Source organism: Ceratotherium simum, chromosome 31 (assembly GCF_057802395.1).
Source record: "Ceratotherium simum simum isolate JZ-2026a chromosome 31, ASM5780239v1, whole genome shotgun sequence".
NCBI classification, from domain to species: domain Eukaryota; kingdom Metazoa; phylum Chordata; class Mammalia; order Perissodactyla; family Rhinocerotidae; genus Ceratotherium; species Ceratotherium simum.
This window is the reverse complement of record NC_141930.1, coordinates 10,580,980-10,601,022: the sequence shown is the minus strand read 5'-3', so window position 1 is coordinate 10,601,022 and position 20,043 is coordinate 10,580,980. Positions and strand designations below refer to the sequence as shown.

The 20,043-nt window shown below is 41.3% G+C and overlaps 1 protein-coding gene across 5 annotated transcripts; it reads right to left on the bottom strand.

Annotated features, from left to right (window-relative positions):
• Positions 1–2,594: 2,594 nt before the first annotated feature.
• PEX2 (peroxisomal biogenesis factor 2) lies at positions 2,595–19,683 on the bottom strand. 5 transcript variants are annotated; one of them, XM_087420409.1, is made up of 3 exons: positions 19,538–19,683; positions 5,946–6,089; positions 2,595–4,517 (listed from the first exon to the last, which is right to left on the bottom strand). In XM_087420409.1, exon 3 carries the CDS (start codon positions 4,498–4,500, stop codon positions 3,583–3,585), a length of 918 nt encoding a protein of 305 aa, XP_087276535.1. In that variant the 5' UTR covers positions 4,501–4,517; positions 5,946–6,089; positions 19,538–19,683; the 3' UTR covers positions 2,595–3,582. The 5 variants fall into 5 exon arrangements, with proteins under 5 accessions (XP_087276535.1, XP_087276534.1, XP_087276537.1 ...); XM_087420408.1 differs by having other exon boundaries at positions 5,980–6,089; XM_087420411.1 differs by lacking the exon at positions 19,538–19,683 and adding an exon at positions 19,021–19,430.
• Positions 19,684–20,043: the final 360 nt, after the last annotated feature.

The window sequence follows — 20,043 nt, the reverse complement described above, 5'->3', positions numbered from 1 at the left end:
TTTTTGTTAAAAGCAAATGTTCCAAATGTATCAAGTTTTTGCCTTTAAGTGCCAACTCATTTTGAAGGCTTCCTCAAATATAGCAATACTAATGTCCCTGCCTTTCTAACCAAACAATACAGAATATAAGGTAGCTTTTATTGATGATCCAAGGTCATTTTTTAAACCACAATTACTATTCAGTTAATCCTCAGAACCTGTGTGTCCCTACTCTAAATGTTACCAGATTATAGATTTTTTTCCATTGATACCAGGTTTTCTATTATTGCTTGTTATTGTAAACATGCTTGCTTTTACCAGTTTTCTCCCTCTCTCATCTGTTATTTTTAATCTCTTGGTGAAAGTTTATTAGAATTCTATTCTAAATAAAGCAGCCTCTATGAGTAACAGAGCAGCCCGAGTAGAGTTTTGGTGCACGGAATCTATGAAAATCTATTTTGGTTTCTCAAGGCTTTGGTGGCTTCCAGGTTTCTGACCATTTCAGACAGTGACACTGTTAATACACCACAAACCTAACAAATAACAATCACGGCTCGTACCGACTGATCATTTGCCATAGCCTTTGCGGGTTTTCTTGCTTTTACTCATTCCTCTCCACACATCAGCCACAGAGATCCTTTAAAAATGTAAATCAGATGTCATTTCTCTGTTTAAAATCTTCCAGTGGCTTCCTCACACTTAGAACAAATCCAGATCTTTTCCCACCGTGGCCTGCCTGGCCCGCCCTGGGCCGCCTCCGCTCACCCACCTCATTTCTTCCTTCTCTTTCTCTTGCTCACTCCGATTTCTTGCTGTTCCTCGAACAGGCAGTGCACTTTCATCTCGGGACTCAGGCACTTGCCATTTCCCTATCCTCGCACCCCTTCTCTGCTTGACTTTTTCCCTCATTTCATTCAGATCTCTTTTCAAATTTTTATTCCTCAGAGAGGACTTCCACGAGCATGTACTTCAAAACAGCATCCCTTGTCACTCTCCATTCCCTTAGCCTGTTTTATTTTCTTCAGAGAACTTCTAACGTCTGAAATTATCTTACACGTTTATTGTCCATCACCCCACTAAGAACGTAAACTCCAAGAGAGCAGCGGTTTTGTTTTTTCATGAATGCATCTCTGAGTATAGAAGAAGAATGCTTGCAGGAACTCAATAAATAATTTTTGAAAGAATGATATGTTTTTAATTCCCATGACAGTCCTAGGAGTAGACATTACTGAATGGCCATTTCATAGGTGGATCAAATCGAATCTTAGAGAAGTTAAATAAACTTGTCCAAAACCCAGAGTCACTAAGTACTGAAGGCAGGTGAGCTGGGATCCAGGGAGTGGGACATGCCTTGTGTTAGCTTTGACTGATGTTAGTATTTTAGATATAATGACTGAAGCCACTTGGATACACTAATTACACAAGTAGCAAACCTGATTCCAGAACAAGTTGCAGGGGAGAGAAAGATGTTAGTGTGAAAGTTCTTATGTTCCCAAAGGGGACACTCATGGCTGATGGTTAGGTTCTTGAGGCTACAGTGGAAATGCATCGTGCAGTTAAATGTGACCCAGTTATCCTCAACCTTGGGCCCAGAGGCTGCTGGGAGTGGGAACAGAAGCGCCAGTGTTAAAGCAAGTTTCCTGGCAGCGAACAGGGAGGCAGGGACTGAAGTCTGGGACTGTCACAGTGCCGTGGCTGGCAGGTCTGGGTCTCTGCAGCAAGGGGGGCTCTGTGAGGCAGCACTTGAGTGTACAAGGCAGTCATAAACTCACTGACTCTAAGCTGAATACTACCTGCCATTAGTGTGTTGTTTGCCAAGTATCTTTGCGAGCAAGAAAAACCAAACAGGGGAAACATGAAGAAAAACAATGGAGAGACACTATTAGATGTGCGACACACTAAGAGGGCCACCCAGCTCCTCCTTCAAGAATGGACTTGTGGCCCAGCTGTGGAGAGTGGGGTTAGTGGGCTGCCTCCAGCTGTCAGCCCCTTCAGTGGGCCTCAGGTGCAGAGAGCTGTCATGCTCGAGGCCATGCCCTTCCCAGAGCAGCCCACATCTGGGGACTGAGAGGTGTAGGTAAAAAAGTCTGACTGCTTTGGCCCAATCCAGGACATTCTGACAGATAATATGAGCTCCAGAGCTCTCCTCCAAGTTGGCCAAGGCTGTCAGGCCTGCATTATGGTTTTATTTCTTGTGCCCGTTCCTACTTATTTGCCAATGCCTTTCACAGGTGTGGATCCCTAATGAATATCTTGCTCTTCAAACCCCTTTCAACATCTGCTTCTGCAGAACCCAATCTGTGACGTTAGGTTCAGTCATTTGGCTAACAAAATGTCTTTATTGGTACACTGGAACTAAGAGGTGGGCTCTGGTTAGCCAGCAATGAGCAAAGCAGTCATGGGAGTTATCTCTTAGAGGGAGTGGCAGATGTTAAACAAAAGTGAAAAATTAAAAAAAAACAACATATATTGTACTAAGTGCTATTAGGGTCTGTGGGAAAAAAATAAAACCCCATAATATTGATAACTCTATTAGTTAGCAAATATGTAAAGTACTGTGTTTTTGTGTTAAAATTGTGACAACATGGGCACTTAGAATTTGCTATCAAAATAACAATATAACAAAATTGTTCGTACAAGAAAGTCTTGTTGACCTTGTTTATTTAATCCTTCCAAATCTGCAATCTAAGACAACCATTCAGTTACTCGTTAATGTGCTTATCGAATGAGCTCACTGGTCAAATGAAAGACTGCACGTAGACTTCTGGTATGAAGAAGGCAAGTACAGCCTCTACTGCGGATCCACTGTTTTCACTTGCCCAGCATCCACCATTCTTACAACAGCACCACAGTTTCCCAGGGTGAACTGCCTCCTCTCCCACTTTAGGTTCATGTGGTATACACGAGGGCGTGCCACCCACATTTGGGCAATCGGGAGCAGTATTTTTCCATCCTGGTTCAGGAAATGTGCACATAATCCCAGGCAGACCGATGACAGTGAGCTCCTGGACCTTACTGGAACTATGAGGCAAGAAGATTTCATTCTAGTGGGATCAGAAAGCTGGCAGAACAAAGTCTTGAGCTTCTGGTGGCCATCATTTTGTCTGAGAACAAGCTGACTGAACCCCTTAAAAACTGGCTTCACAGAAAAGCTTAAAATTACAACTGGGACATCAGCTCTTAAGGTTTAAAACAACAGGGTCTTGTTGTTATGTTATATGCCTATGAAGTTACAATGCCTTCTCTGAAAATAAATGCACGCTCGCCCGAGAGTCTCCAAAATCTTTTATTTTTAGAGTCTAACCTCTTTCCAGGAAGTAGCAAAATGAAGGAGCATTCTTGGTAGCCATTTGACAAAAACTGTCCATTATTCTTGACATTCCAAAGTGAATGCAATGATATTTAAAAAAAATACAACCTTATTGTTTACATAGTATTTTTAGAAGCCTGTGGTTTCCAGTGATTAGAATTTAGTCATGCTGGGAAAGGAACAGAAAGCCAGCGGCTAAGAAGCACACGCCCTCATAAGAGACACCTAAATGGTATACTTAGGATGACTAATAAACTTAATCCAGTTTTCCTCAGAGGAAACAAGTTTAATTTCTAAAGAGCATTCACTTCTGACATCTCAATTCCCGACTTGAGTGGCTGCAGACTGTGTACCTCTGTGCCACACCTGGGACACGTAAAGTACATGTCAAATAAGAAACTACTCTTAACACAGTAATAACAGAAGATGTGCTCGCATCCTATGGTGTGAGGCATGGTGGGCCACTCTCCGCACAGAGCACACTGTTTGCCGCTGGTGGCTAACGTACTGTCACTATTAGGAGCGCCCGTGAGAGGGATACACCATGCAGATAACTTGGCTTTCAACTTCTGGATGTTGATAAGTGGTAAGAGAAAAATCAGAAACTCAGCAAAACCATGCCAGAGAAGCTCCCTGTTCATATACTCAAAGCCAACCTCACGTATGTTTTGGGGTTTGCAAAATACAGAACGAATGCCTAGCAGACGTTCTGTCAAAGTTGCGAACTTGCCCCTTTGAAGGAAGATCAAGAAATTAATCAACCCACCTAATTTCAAAAGTCCAACCACAAAATTCACACACTGCTTGGCTTTCCTGAACGATGCTAAATGAGGGTGTCGAAACAAGTCGTAGCATCGTTCTTCTAGCCAGTTCCCACCGATTGTACAGACAGCATACCAGAGTTTTTGATTCTGACTTGGCGGCTGGTATCTCGGGTTCGGGGAAAAATCGTTTTTGTACTGAATATTCAAAACTGACTGTCCCACGGTGGCGTTTTTAGAGTAGATGGTGAATCTCCACAAGAAAAGCCACAGGAGTGCTTTCACCTCTGGTTCGAAGCGGGCCAACAGGCCGGGCTTAAATCCATGGAAACACTGAGAGAACTGGGACCAAACCAGATGCTCCAGGGCCTTGTTGAGTTCAAGCGCATCCAGCTGACTTATCCTTAGCACCCTGTTTGTCCTCTTCGTACTCTCTTCTCTGGAAGCCATGCCTTCCCTGAAGGTTTCTAGGAAAAAGTACAATTAAGGGCATCATCAAATAGTTTTACTATCTCCCCGACTTACACTCAGAAGACTGTGACACAGAAACGACACAGGACACGGAGCAGATGGGCCTTTCAATAGTGTCAAAACAGCTCAGTGAACAATCACCTCTTACTTGAAATTCTTTCTCTTTCTCCTCTGTCTCTCTTCCCTCACACCTTTCTTTTCTGTTCTATCCCTTTTTTGGGCCTCCTCATTAAAAGAATAACATGTTTTAGAAAGTTGCACCCTATTTCCACAAATATACCTGTAGGTAATCCTCCTTGGTCAAATATTTTAGCAGGAGATGATAAAATCCTGAAGTTAACAGTGATGAGGCTGAATAATACCATGACTAATGGAGAAATATATGAACTTACTAAATACGATGAACTACGGGGAACACTGCAATGGATGGCAAGTCAGGGCCTTGGTTTAATTTCTAGTCACTTCTATTGACTCCAAAGGTATTATTTTCAACAAGTCATTTACTCTTTCTCAAATACGTTTTATATTTGTAAAGGAAGTTAGGAGAACAAAATATTAGCACAAAGCAACATGAATGCAGAAATGTCGTTATTAAGGTATTACAAAGGTACACATCATACAGTTTTCTAAGAAAAGAAAACTCTGATGTAAAAATATATACTAAGATAATTTCATAAATGCACTAAGGAAACAAATACGTGCTAAAGGGACAAAAATCTCTTAAGATGAAACAGAAAAAGCTGATTAATGGTTAGCTAGGCATGGCTGACTCATTCAAAATGCATTTATTAAATGTCTATTACGTGCGAGCCAATGCAATGAAAACACCCAGTGATTGCTGTTGTCAAAGAGTGTACCGACCAGTTTAGATATTGCACATTTTATTAATTATTAGGGTGGCAAATCCACACTACGATAAGAAATCTGTTTAAATTTAGTTTCTAAAATCGGCCCTCAACACAGAGTGCTTGACCACGATCTCTGGGCCTTAGAAAGGGCCGATGTACAAATAGAAAGGACACCGAGGTACAGAGGGTGGAGGCAGGGATCCCGCTGAAGTTCATGCCCCAGCCGTGTGGCAGCTGTGACGTGGACAAGTCATTTCACCTAATCCCTGCCTTGGTTTCTTCACTTCCAAAACTAAGGGCTGGAGACAAAATGACCCCTGAAGTCTTCTCAGATTCTATTATTTTACGATTTTACTAAAAACATGTTAAATGTCATTTGTTACGAGTTAAAAGGACTGAAAAGTGTATCCTAAAATAAGGTTGTACTTCTTGAAATTGGGATGACCTCGATGACATGTGGTAGAAGACTGCATGCTCAACAAGTTCAAGCGTAAGAAGCAAAAATGACGATTAAATAACAGGTGGTTTAGTGTTATTTTCCTCTCAAAGCAGACACACGACAGAAATGCTTCTCACCCACACATGCCAACTGCCTTCTGAGGGGTCTCACCTCCCTCCCTTTCCGGCAGCTCCCTCAAGACTCGCCAGCCTATGGCGACGGCGGTGGGGATTTCCGTTGCAAGCTCTTCTGTGAAACCCTTGCCTCACACCAGCCAGGAGCTACAGGAAAGAAAGAAGGGGGTCAGGACAGAGTTCCCTTTCCTCTCTCCCCAAATCTAATCAACCCCAAGGTCTGTTCTTTGTCCAAAATATTTTTCTAATCCATTCATTACTCTATCATGCCCCTTTTCAAGCCTTTCCCTAAATCCAGACTGCTCTCATCTCTCCTCTGGATTACATCTAATTGGTCTATCTCACCCCTTGCTGCCTTCAGCGCATTTCCCGCACTGCAACCCTTCTAAAACACAAGCCCCCCCAGCTTGCTTTCCTTCCTAATGCTTCGACCTGGAGTCAGAACGCGCCCCCGTCTCTAGTTCACTCGTGGACATTTGCTGTGTGTTCTCTTCACCTGGGACAGTCTGTTCCCATTCTTTACCTGAAAAACTCACGCTAAATTTTCAAGTATTGGCTTAGGTATCACTTGCTCCTGACTCTCCAGATTCGGGCTAGCTGCCTCTTCCAGGTGTTCCCTTAGCACTCTATGCTTCCTCTTTCCTGGCCTTTATGTACTGTACATAAACTATTTGGATATTTTACATACTGTTCATAACCTTTTTTTTTTTTTTTTCCTGCTGAGGAAGATTCACCCTGAGCTAATATCTGTGCCAGTCTTCCTCTATTTTGTACGTGGGTCACTACCACACTATGATCGCCTACGAGTGGTGTAGGTCCATGCCTGGGAATCTAACCTGGGCCCCTGAAGTGGAGCACACCAAACCACTAGCCCATGGGGCTGGCCTCCATAAACTACTTTTTAACTGTCTATTTCCTCCACTGGAGGATAAGCGCTGTTCCAAAGATTATTTAAGTCCTGTGACAGCTGAATCTTATCAACTAGCACAGTGCCAGGAACACAGAATGCATCCTACAAATACTAGATGAAGGATAAACAAAGAGGACGAAAACCTGGGGTGGGTGAAGGGTAGAAATTACAAATTCCCACCCCATAACCTTCAAAATTATATCAAATTAACACATCCAGACTGTTGATTACGACTTATTTCAACACGTTTGTTGTGCATCTGCTATTTACAAGTCAATGCCTCAGAGTTAATGACAGAAGGGTAGAAGAGACACAGTCTCATCCCTTCTGAAGACTATAATTGAGTAGGGTGGGAGGAGGGGGAAAGTAAGGGTGCTATATAAAATAATAAACAGGTAATTATAATAAAGTGTGATAAACAACATGCTAGGGGAAATTCAGAGCATTACGCTTACAATTAGACTTCAGAAGGTCAAAGAAGGCTTCAGGAAGAGGTGATAGCTAAGCAGCTCCCTGAAGGATTGGTAGTCTCAGCCCAGTAAAGGAAGGTACGAGTACTATTCAAAGCAGATGGAACAGCAGGTGTCCAGGACTGGGAGTGCAAGGACAAAAGGTAAGGCTGGGAAGGAAAGCCAGAGGCAGATCCTAAAGGCCCTAAAAGCCAAGTTGAGGAGGCTATATTTTATCAAGAGGGTAATAAGGAGCCACTGAATAGTTGTAAGCAAAGAAGTAATCAAATGTGCATTTTAGACAGCTTGTTCTGGCCACATTGAGAATGGGTTAGGGCTGAAAGACTCGAGGCATAGAGACCAGTTAAGAGATTGTCAAACGACTGTTAAAATGATCTAGTGAGAAAGCAATGGACGGTCTAAATTAGAAAGGTATCATTGGAGATGGAGAGACACAGGTACCTTTGAAAGCTATGAGGTGGCAGAATTGACACGATTTAGTAAGAAACAAGCCAAGAATAACTGACTTGAGTAATTGAGTGGATGGTAGTCTAGTTCTTTGGAACAGGAAACATATACAGAGATACAGGTTTGAAGGGAAAGATTAAAAATACGTGTATTTTTAGAGATCTGAGTCTCCTACAAGACAGCTAAGTGGAAAAGTTCAGTTGGTGCTCTTGTGGATATGGGACAGAAAATCTGGGCAGAGACTTTGAGTGTGAGGCCCCTCTCACAGGACTCATCTATTTTAGATCTACTTGATCTACTTAAATGCTAAGATCAGGAAGGCAGTGATCTAAACAAGATAGGTAGATCTCGTCCAACACATTCAACTTTCTTTGTAACAATATAATCTTATTCTCACAGTTTTCGTATTCCAGCTACGACGCCATTTCATTGGTACGTTCACTGATATCACACCTATCTTTGGGCTTTCCATCTTCCTACGCTGTGCTCTTCAACATCACAGTCCCGCAGTCTCACTGGGCTTCTAGTCCAGTGGTTTTCAAACTTGAGCGTTCACCAAGATCACTTGGAGGACTTCTTAGACTGCAGTGTCTCAGTTCCAGAGTTTCTGATCCAGTAGGCTTGGAATGGGAGCCAACAACTTGCATTTCTAACAAGTTCCCTGGTGATGTTGAGAACTACTGGGCTAGTCCATTTCAAAGCAAAATTCATAATTTCTTTGGCATATCTACCACCCAAACAGCTCAATGCTGCATGCCAGCTCTCCTACTCATTTCTAGCTAGTTCTCATCTCTTTAGCTACAGAGGCTGTGACAAATCTTGCACTGACTCAGGCTTTCCCTCTTCTATTAAGTGGTTCTTATGAGTTTAGAGACTATTCATGGAGTCCACAAACTCTATGAGCATCACTACTTCCTAGCCCTGTGAGATGCCTGGGATGCAGAGATAAAGACTAGTCCTGGCTCTCACTTAAGGACCCCAACCAAGGTCGGCAAGGAAGCCAGGCAATAAACGGACAACTAGGGCAATAACAGGCAGACGGTATCACAGGTTCTCAAAGACAATACATAAAATTTCAAAACTACTTCAATAGAAAAAGAATTCCAAAATTCACACAAAAAATCATCAATGAATAAGATTATTTTTCTCATTTTTTCTGCAGTTTACAAATTTTCTCTAATTAACTTATATCATTTATGTAACTAAGAAAAAAACCCTAAAACATTATTTTAAAAACTTCATAGGCAAGCGAAAATCTACAAAATTATGCCCACACCTACCAAATCACCTCTTTCTTTCCTCATTATTACCCCTGGGGTAAAGTACAAACTTCTCAGACCCAACCTAGCCCAATTCTGTCTCCATCTCTGCAACTGTAGAACCCATTATTCCCCAGTGGGCCTTCAACCCCAGACCATCCTTCAGTCCTGCCTCTGTGCCTTTTCTCATGTACCTAGAACACCGACCTTCCCTACCAACTACTCCCACTGCCGTCAACCATCTGCCCTTCCCATTTCACTCTATTTCACATTCTCTATGAAACCTTCATAACTATCTCCAACTCCTTTACCACCATTTTGAACTCTGACAGCAAATGTCTGTGCCACCCTCTTGGGCCTTCCACCATTTGTACTGTGATTTCAGGTATGGGAATACATCTTCTTTTCCTCACTTGACTGTAAACTAGGTACAGAAAAGCAGCTTATCTTATACCTATTTCTCAAAGCACCTGCCACCTACAAAGTGACCTACCTCAGTTTTCCTCATATAAAATTCTACGATCATTCACGATACGTGGGAATACTGTATATGTAACTCGTCTACTGTCTACAAGTCTGCATCTTCTCCAGGTTTCATATTCTGTGGTCAGCAAAACAAAGGACGCTCTCTTACTGTCCAAGTACTCTTGAAAAGCTCTGACCCTACTGGACATCAGTATTAAGTTCAATACCACCAGTCCCTTCTCTTCGCCACTCCCCCACCCCCAACATTGGACTGGAGGGATGGCTGTTTTTTTCAGTTGAGTATCAGATGAAATATATGGCTTGTGTTAGAGGGCCAGTTGTGCTAATTTATGCATCTTTAAACACCAGAGTCATAATCAGTTCCAGATTGTGGCTGATGAATATCTTATTAATCTCAAAGAATTGACCACAAAGACAGGCTCATAGAAGCTGCTCAATAAAATGTTTGTTGACTCTAAATGCAATGGAATGAGTAGTTCGGTAGCTAGTCACTGTACTGACTGAATATTGTGAGAGCATCTAGATGACCTGTCTGGTGAGGGAAGCTATCTCCTCCTCAGGTTCCTTACTTATATTTAGTGAGAACCTGGTCGGAGTGAGTGGTTTTTCAGATGAATCATCTATTTCAGATGCCTCGTTTCTGGAGGAATCGTATTAAACATTTAGTCAAGACAGGAATTTTTAATGGCTGCCAGAAAAGGAGACTTAACACATTCTCTAACCAACCCAATATTTAACAATCCTTATTATCAAAAAATTCTTTCTTATCCCTTCTGTTACAGTTTAACATTTTTTTCTTTCCTCTTTTTCTCCCCAGGCCTGGCCTCCGTGTAGATTAGGAACAGCTGGCCCCAATCTCCTCCCTGCGTAACACTCTTTTCTAGACCAAAAGACTATTATTAAACTACTCTTCAGCCTTTGCTCTTCCAGACGAATAATTTATTTCTCTATTTTCTGTTTTAGGTTTTATCTTCCAACGTTTTAGTCAATTTTGTGACTTCTTCTAGTTGTAAACAGAACAGACACTGTCCATTACACACCAGAGTTTACTGAAGTGGAACACCCCTCCTGTGCTCTACATTCTTACTTACGCAGCTGTGATAGAGTAGAAAAAGGAGATTTAAGATCAATCAGACCTGGGCTCAAGTTCCAGCTTTGTCACTTACTTGCTATGTGATCTTAAAAATGTCATTAGCCTCAGATTCTTCAAAAAGTTGAAAATAACAACTACTTCACCAAGTTGTTGAGATTAAACCAGATAATGCTATGAAAGCGGTTTGGAAACTGGAAAGCAGTATTATTATTATATTATTGCTGCTTTGGCTACGGATGGGCATAAGAAGAAAAAGACTCCTAGTTGATTTTGGCAAATCTCATTTCAAAAGACTGAAATCTTCATTATTACTCATACTATGCCTCAACCAACCTGTGGTAAAAGAATTTTTTTTCCAGGAAATATTGACTTCTCCATTAAAATATAAATGTGGCAGTTAACAGTGAACGTGACATCACCATTATGTGTGCACACGTCGGGGCCAGGTGGGAAGGGCAGAAACATGGTTCAGTGGAACTCATCACACTCTTAACTTGCATCTTATCTGCAAGGAGATGATGGAGTGGGGATTCTAGGAGAATGGGGATGGGTCGAGCATGAGCTGCTCCCTTGGTTATCTAACTCCCATCAACGTGGTTGTGCCTTTTATCTGGAAGTAAAGAAACCTCCGGAACGCACACTGATAATACCTGACTCTTAGATGCTTCACTGAACAGGGCATGGTAGAGGCAGTCCAAGACGAGCACCAACCTTGGTTCTTCACCAACACACTACATTCAGTTCTTTCCCCTCTCCCCATTCTGGCATGTAGTTATTCTAGAATACTGGCGTTAGAGATGGGCAGTGCCCATGAGTGGAAGAAACTGATGAAATCAAAATAACCTAAAGTGCAATTAATCTGATTATGAAACCTCTTCCCTCCACTGCTGTATAATATTTGCCCATAATAAGTATAGAATAGAGAAAAAATGCCATACATGCCTTTAAATCACATATTCTCAATGTAATGTAAGCAGTTTGTGTTTTAGCGAATTCTAATTCTCTGACAAATGGCTATTCAATTTAACCAATATTTATTGGGTGCCTACCCAATGCCAGCATTCTCCTAGGTACCCGGGATTCAATCCAAATATTTAACCCTCAGTTAACTTCCCTTTATTCAAGTATTTTTAAAGAAATAGGATGCTACAGTAATCAGGACCAGTCATTGATCTCTGAAGCAAAGAATGGATCTCAAAATGTGAAAATACTATAAAGGATCACAAAACTCCTCAGGAAGAAAAGAGAAAAATGGTATTGAAGGCAAAGGAATGGATTGTGCAAACCCAGGAAACGTGCAAACCATGAAACCTGGCCACAGTCTTTCTGGGAGATATGGGGACGTGTTCCAACATGAGCTGTGTCCTTGGCTATCTAATCCCCATCAATGTGGTTGTGTTTGTTCTCTGGAGCAAAGAAACAAGTCATCTGCCGCGACCAGAGTAGAATGCGCTGGCAGGAGAGACTGGCTGAAGAGTTAACCCACTGTAAAAAGACCCTATTTTAAGGAAACTGCATTGATTTTGTAGGCATGAATGATCATTAAAGAGAAAAGATATAAAAGGATATACATTTTAAAAGATTAATCTGATGGCAGAGTTCAATAAGACAGAAGAAAAGGAGAACTGGAGTTCAGGTAGACCAGTTACAGGACTCCTGCGACAATTCAAGGGCCTTAACCAAGGTGCTAACAACTTCCTGAAAAAGTCAAAGTAATTTCACTTGCTTCATTGAGAACTATGAAAATCGAAAAGAAGACTATGGTGTCCTCACATTTGCAAATCAACAATCCCCAACTCTTTTGGTAAACCAGTACTTTCCTGACTCTGTTACATTGATTGCCCCCCACACCCAACTACTGGCCAGTCTATTTCTACTTTACTTTCAAGAATTTAATTTAAGTAAGCTTTAACAACCCTCATATTATTGGTTCTTGTAAGTTAGTATCTAGTTTCACAAAAGTAGGCTCAAACTTGAATAGTTAAAAAAAATACAAGCTAATCTTTTTTTAAAAGTTGGGATTGTTTTCAACTGAAACAAACACCATCAGATTTAATTCAAACTGACTTTCCCAGAATGCCAAAAACAAGCAATGCTTTCTTCTATTCCGTCACGAAATCTCATTCTTTTAATACACAATCCTATCATCCCCTCCCTCCCCACTTCCCAAACTGTACAGTTCTAATTTAAGATTCTAAAAGGCTGACCCAGGAGGAAACCATTTATGGCCATGCAAAGAGACTTATAAAAATAATTAATAGTATAATTGGCAGTAAATAATATTAGTGTTTAGTGAAAGATACTACCATGTTAAGACTATATGAAAAAGATATTTCAGGCAAAATCAAGACAAGATAAAAAGTAGAGCATCTACTAGGGTTAGTGTGTTTAACTTGTCACATAAATATGTTTAAGACAAAGCGATCTAGCACTAAAAACGATTAAAAAGGTCTCCTGCTGACATTTTATCACTAGACATGTCACACTGCTTTTCTCTCACAGAAAAAAAAAACAACTGAAAATTCGTTTACTAAGAGCGGCGATATATAACCCTATCCTTTAAATAACTCATGGCTTTCCTTTCATGCTTTTCATTCTCCCAAATAAAACTTTGTCATCTCTAGCACATTCTAAAACCAAAACAAATGATTGTATCTCACTAAAGAGGGAAGAACTTTTCAGGATGTATTTCAGAGCTTTTATTGAGTATCGTACAAATTATGAATGAATATATTTTATTTAAAAACATGTTATTGACAGAAATCTATCAATAATAATGTGGGTATTGTCAAGGGCCTGTCAATATTAATGTAATTATGATTAAGGGAATAACATGGATTTTTAGCTGTAATACCAAGTAACATCTCCTACATTGCCGCTATCAATACACACATTATTATTGACCTGTTCCAAGACTCTCTGTACTAGATGTATTACCATTAGGCATATTTGTCAATGCATGCTGCCTACAAAAATTTTACATTTAAATTTACAGTCCTGTAAACTTTGTTAGCAGAAACATGTGCCTCCCAAGTAATCTCTAAGGTAACAAACCCATCCATGCACCCCTGCCAGGCTATCCTTTTCTAGATCCACAATCATCAACTAATTTTTAGTATGACAATGTCGCTGCTACACTATCCTGAGGGTTCTGGTAATCAAAATGGATGAGACCATATATTCATTTTTTTCATTTTACGTTTTTATAAAATTTAAACTAATATATTATGAGGTTATGTGGATCAAGTTCTGTAACTGGAGATCTTAAGCTTTGAACCTACACCCTAATATTTTATTTCCTTTGTGTAGTCAGATAGATTTACTGTCCATTGTATTGAAATCAATACTAATAAATGGGACATGCATCAAAGAGGGATTTAACAGGACACCGATTCCCAGAACACATTTCTAACATGAGCAAGAGAGAAAAAGCTATGGCTGAGATCCATTAGAACACTGTGACCTCTGGCACTGTGAAAGGCCTAGAAATCAACAACTGTAAGTTCAAATCCCACTTCTGCCACAGACTTGCTAAGTGATTGTCACTAGCCTTTTTCCCTCTGTTTCAACAAATATAAACTAAGTTTCAATAGCTTATAGATATCCGATGTTGTAAATCCCAATAGAGCTCATTTGGATATAGATAAGACGTGGAATTTTAAAATTCTGTTATGGACACTAGGCCTCCAAATTACTCTTAACTTAAATGCAATCCTCATCAAATGCAACTAAAATTTTTCTTTTTGGGGTTGGTAGGAGGTACACAAAAATGTTTCTAAAATATATCTGAAGGATAAACTTCAAGATAGCATAAATTCCTCAAAAAGATGAACAATGATAAGTAACTTGCCCTAGCAGAGGGCTAATATTTTTTTTATTTGGAGAGAAGAGGGAACTCAACTCAGACACTACAATCATCAAGACTATAATTATTCGTCCACAATTGAGCACTTTACCTATTTCATTTATGGTGTATTTATTCAAGTACCTAAAACTAACATAAAATACATTTTTAAATTTTAAAACACAATTTCCAATACCTTGGCCTAGCTTCACAAATACATTTTAAAGAGAACAGCATGGCACTCATAATCTTTTCTTTCAGAAAGTTGATATTGAGTTGTTAAGAGGCAAAGCACATTGTGAAAATAAGGAGCAGATGTCTGAGCGAACATGGAGGGAAGGAGAGTTAACCTGGTTCCGATTAGTTCTGTATTCTAGCCCAGGTTCATCAACAGGCTGTGTGACTCTGGACAAGTCATTTTTACCACACTATATTCTCCAGTAGTTAAAAAATTAAAGGAAAAAAAAGCAACTGTAAAAAGTCTACCTATCTAGAATCCTTATAGGAACTGTTTTGGAAACCTTGGAAGAGAAAGAAAAAAATAAAAGAACAGCCATTTCCAACTGCAGAAATGGTAATGTTGAATATAAGTTTGGAAAAGGCTAAAGAAAGTGGAAAAATCAGAACAGAACCCGTGAGAGAGAGAAACAATCCTCACGGAAAAATATAGAAAAGGATTACAGTAGACAATCTCAACCAACTTGTGAGTTTACAACTGTAGTAAACATACCACTTACCAGTTACTGACTGCTAATAAGTGAGAACCACAGCTAAGTGCCCTTTGCAAAATTAAATCATTTAATCTTTACAATATTATAAAAGAGGTTTTATTATTATTATTTTTTCCATTTTATTTATTTATTTTTTGGTGAGGAAGATTCCTCCTGCGCTCACATCTATTACCAATCCTCTTTTTTTGCTGAGGAAGATTGGCTCTGAGCTAACATCCGTGCCCATTTTCCCCTATTTTGCATGTGGGATGCCGCCACAGCATGGCTTGATGAGCAGTGCATCGGTCCGCACCTGGGATTTGAACCTGCGAACCCCGGGCCAGCAAAGCAGAGCACACAAACTTAACTAATACAACAACAGGCAAGCCCCTACTTTTTTTTGCTGAAGAAGCTCGGCCCTGAGCTAAGATCTACTGCCAATCTTCTTCCTTTTTTTTTTTTTTTGTATGTGAGCTGACCCCACAGCATGGCCACTGACAGACAAGCAGTGCAGGTCCGTGCCCGGGAACCGAACCTGGCTGCTGAAGCAGAGCACACGGAACCCAACCACTAGGCCACTGGGGCTGGCCCTATTATTTCTGTTCTAAAACAAGGAAACTAAGGCACAAAGAGATTAGCTGACTTGTGTAAACTCATACAGCTAGAAGTGGCAGAGCCATGCTCTGAACCAGTGTCCTATACTGACAAGGTGGGAATGGGCCTAAAAGACGAACATAAACACTTCCGGATGGCACCACAGGACACGCAGATAGGGCTATTTTAAGAGGCTGAGTATAAGAGATTAAGAGTATAGGCGTGGGCCTGCCCCGTGGCTTGGCGGTTAAGTGCGTGCGCTCCGCTACTGGCGGCCCAGGTTCGGATCCTGGGCACGCACCAACGCACCGCTTCTCTGGCCATGCTGAGGCCGCATCCCACATACAGCAACTAGGAGGATGTGCAACTATGACATACAACTATCTACCAGGGCTTTAGGGGAAAAAAAGGAGGAGGATTGGCAATAGGTGTTAGCTCAGAGCCAGTCTTTCTCAGCAAAAAGAGGAGGATTAGCACGGATGTTAGCTCAGGGCTGATCTTCCTCAAAAAAAAAAAAAAAAAAGAGTATAGGCATGAACTACAACAAAAACTCCAACTCAAGGACGAGCTCAAAAAAGAGCCACATGAAACATATGAAGCAACCAAGTCTAAAGTACTCTACAAATTTAGAAAAGGGCTTTAGGATCTAATTCCCTAAGCAAATTCTAAATGACTTGAAAATGATTGGAACACACGTTAAATTGCACATTTTACGGAACTCGAGAGAACGTGGAAATATCCACAAAAGAACCAAGGTATTAGCATGGAAAACGAGGCAGCAACATATGAGACATATTCTCTGTGAGGCACTATATGTTTTCTTTACATTCTTCATCTCATTTAACCTCCATAACACAGTAAATATTATCATGTTCATTTTCAGATGATGAAAATTAAGGCTTGCGATTAACAACCTGTTTAAGTTCAAGCTGGCAAAGAGTAAATTTCTGGTAAACACTAGAGAAATTGTGGAACACTCAAAAGGAAGGCAGTAGTATGGATATTTGGTAAGCTTGGATCACATTCAATCCCGCAGAGCTCAAAGTTAATTTTTTTCCCTCAAGATCATTCACAAGACCAGACTGTCAGTCAAGCTCTCAGGACTGTAGATGGGAAAGAAGTTAAAGGAATGTGGTCAAGTTTCCCTGTCGCCTGGGATGTATCTCATCTACATTCCCTTTCCCTGCCTCTATACATGTGGTCAGAGAACCATTCAAAGAGATTAAATGTCAAATCTGAACAAAGGGAATATGTGGGGGAAAAAATGAGGCGTCAACATTCATTTAACTATTATGAACAGATACTATTATATGCAAAGTAGAGCAATGCCAACTCATCTATCTAACACTGGACGGGAATGGTTATGCGTAGTCAAAACAGAATGACTCTAGAGGTCTTGGTGTTTATGTTTTAATAAGAAGAAAGAAAAGACAACTTGGATGAAATTTTATCTAACCTTATTGAGGGAGAGCTCTGATACAAAGAAAATATATTAAATAGAATAAAAAGCAATATAGAAAAGGGCATTTTGATTGTCTAGATGGGAAAAGGTTGGGAAGAAGCTGATTAACAGCCCACAATGGGAAGGACAGATATCCTCTTCCTTGCCTCCACTTCCGCACACAGAAATCACAGTGCTGGCATCTGCAGGGCCAGGCTTACAGACATGGGAGAACAGGGTAGCTCAGGGCTTTTCCCCTGAGGTTCCTTCCACACTCCAAAGGAACTGAAGAGGAACATGGAACATTTAGAAACGGCTGCCATGTCACAGGAAAGAGATAAAGGGAACATCCAATTTGCTTCCAGGTTGTCCAACCTAGACAGTCAGGGAGGAAAAAAAGGAGCCACTGATTCCGAGCAGAACTTTTGTCCAGAAATGTGCATACAGCATACATTTCCCTTGTGCTATAGGAACCTGAGCACAGTGGAGCGCAAGAGGGAAAGAAACTTTAAAATTACTTGATGCCGTCTGGAAAACATGGGGCTAGGACCCAGAACTTTACTAGCAATGTGACGCTGGGCAAGACTGCTAACATCTTTAAGGTTCAGCTACCAAGTAAGTGAAGTGGAAAATACCTGCCCTCCCTATTGCAAAGATTATTATGAACTTCAAATATCAGCAGAAATTCAAGGGCTAAAATAAAAAAGAGAGAAGGGAAGGGAGAAAATAAAGAATTGTGATTCTGATCATAAACAAAGAACTAAATTTGAAATCTGTATTAATTAAACAAATGAGATTGAATACAGACATGGTTGTGGCTTTTAGTAATGAATTAAGTGTGAACATATATCTTTTATTATTAAAAACTGTAATAATCAAATTAATGCATATTGAATGCAAATGAATACTTATCCTACAGAATTTTAATGCTATAAGGAAACACAGATAATCTAGTCTAAGTTATGAATTTAATTTTCTTAACAGGAACCCTGTTTTTCAAGGACAACACAGAAAATAGCTGCTTATAAGATACTGCTAAGGGTCTGCTTGCTTTGTCTCTCCCCTGCATGGCTCCAGGAAATTTCTACGCGAGTTCTTCTACAGAACAGTTTAAAACCACAGATGGAGTGTGACCCCCAATTTCTAAAATTGAAGAAACTAAGTCCAAGAGGCAGAGCTGGTCAGAGGAAAACCAGTCAGGACCAGAACCCAATTCTCCTGACTTAGTCTAGCATTCTCTCTCCTATGCCCTGTTGCTTCTATTTTCTTTTTTTAAGGACAAAAAAAAAAAAAATAAAAATGTGAGGTTCTCTTTTTGACTTTGTAAATAATTCCACTCTCTCTCTCTCCTTTCAAATCTCCTTCTGGCTCAAGATCACTCAACTCTAATCTTTTTGGATACAAGTCATTGATAACATGGGCAAGATCAGAGAGAAGATAAAGTGCAAAAGAAAAATGCAAAGTCAGCCATCCCAGGTTTATTCTGCTCAGATTTAACTACAATTAACACACTGGGGGAAAGCGCTTAGACCACAAATTGTGGCGTGGATGGAGTCTCAGTCTTCCTGTAATTGCTTGAAATCGTTAACGTAAAAAATTGTCAAGGGGCATCACAGAACACCAGAACGTGTTAGACATGAACGTTCAACAACTTGGTCTCATCTGTGAAAAGCTCTTTCACTAAATGCTGTATTTTTGGAAAATGGAATCTACAGAAAGAAGTAAACAATGACTTTTAATTCAAGGCCCCAGAAGAAAAATGCTCATGATTCTCGCATTCTCATATTCCTTAACAGAAATCCACGTTACATGCAACAAACTCACCGCAAGCAATCTGATAAGAAAATTCTCAACAGCTCTTCCTCCCCAAGAAAATTAAAACTGCTTTTAAATTCACAGGCTCTCAAAAATGTTGGCAACTTAAGCGTACTCAATTTTTTTTTTTTTTGGTACCAAATATCACACTTAACATGAAGCATTAAGCAAACTTTGGAGCCTGCAGAATGCTCGAGCCGTGCATACGAGGTAAATCGCACCACCGCCCAGGGCGAGGAAGGGATTTGCAAGTTTGCCTCTAAAAAGTCACTTCGTGAAATGCAAAGGCGCTCGAGTCTAGCTGTGTTTCCTTTTGCTCTCTGTAATGGTGCGACCCTAAGACCACTTTTAGGAGTTCAGGTTTGCGTCACCGCCTTTCCCCAAATCAGACTTGGCTCTGCCTCCTCCAGGAAGACAGAAGCCAGTCGACAGGGAAAAGGGCGCCAGCTGCAAGGCCGCCCGGCCCCGCGCCCTCCCAGCCGCGGGCGACACGCGCGTCTGCGCTCGAGTCTCGGGCGACACTGACCTGAGCAGTCGGCGACACGCCCCCGCGGCACGCAACTCTTCCTGAAACATTGTTATCTGGGAAGCTCGGCTTCTCCCAGCAGAACCCGGACTACCCAGACTTCCGGAACTCGCGGGCTTCCGGAGCGACGCAGGACCCGGAAGTGTCAAAAAAAAAAAAAAAAAAGACGTGAAATTAAACCCACGAGAACTACCGGTCAGCGCGCTGCGCAATGCCCGGGAGGGCGCAGCCACCGGGAGCGCCCGCGAGCCGAAGGGCCGAAGGGCCGAGGAGCCGAGGAGCCGAGGAGCCGAGGAGCCGAGGAGCCGAGGAGCCGAGGAGCCGAGGAGCCGAGGAGCCGAAGAGGACAACCGCGCGCGGTGATTGGTCGGCTGGCCGTCCGGAGGAAAAGCGTCTCTGATTGGCAGGAGAGTCGCGCACCCGTCCGCGCGGGTCGCCTGCCGCGCGTGGAGAGGCCGGGGTGCCAGGGGCTGCGGGGGAGCCGGGCTCCCCGAGGGCCGCGCTCT

What these genes read in the sequence shown, in the direction of transcription:
- PEX2 (XM_087420409.1), bottom strand. Translation starts at nt 4,500, where the DNA reads ATGGCTTCCAGAGAAGAGAGTACGAAGAGGACAAACAGGGTGCTAAGG.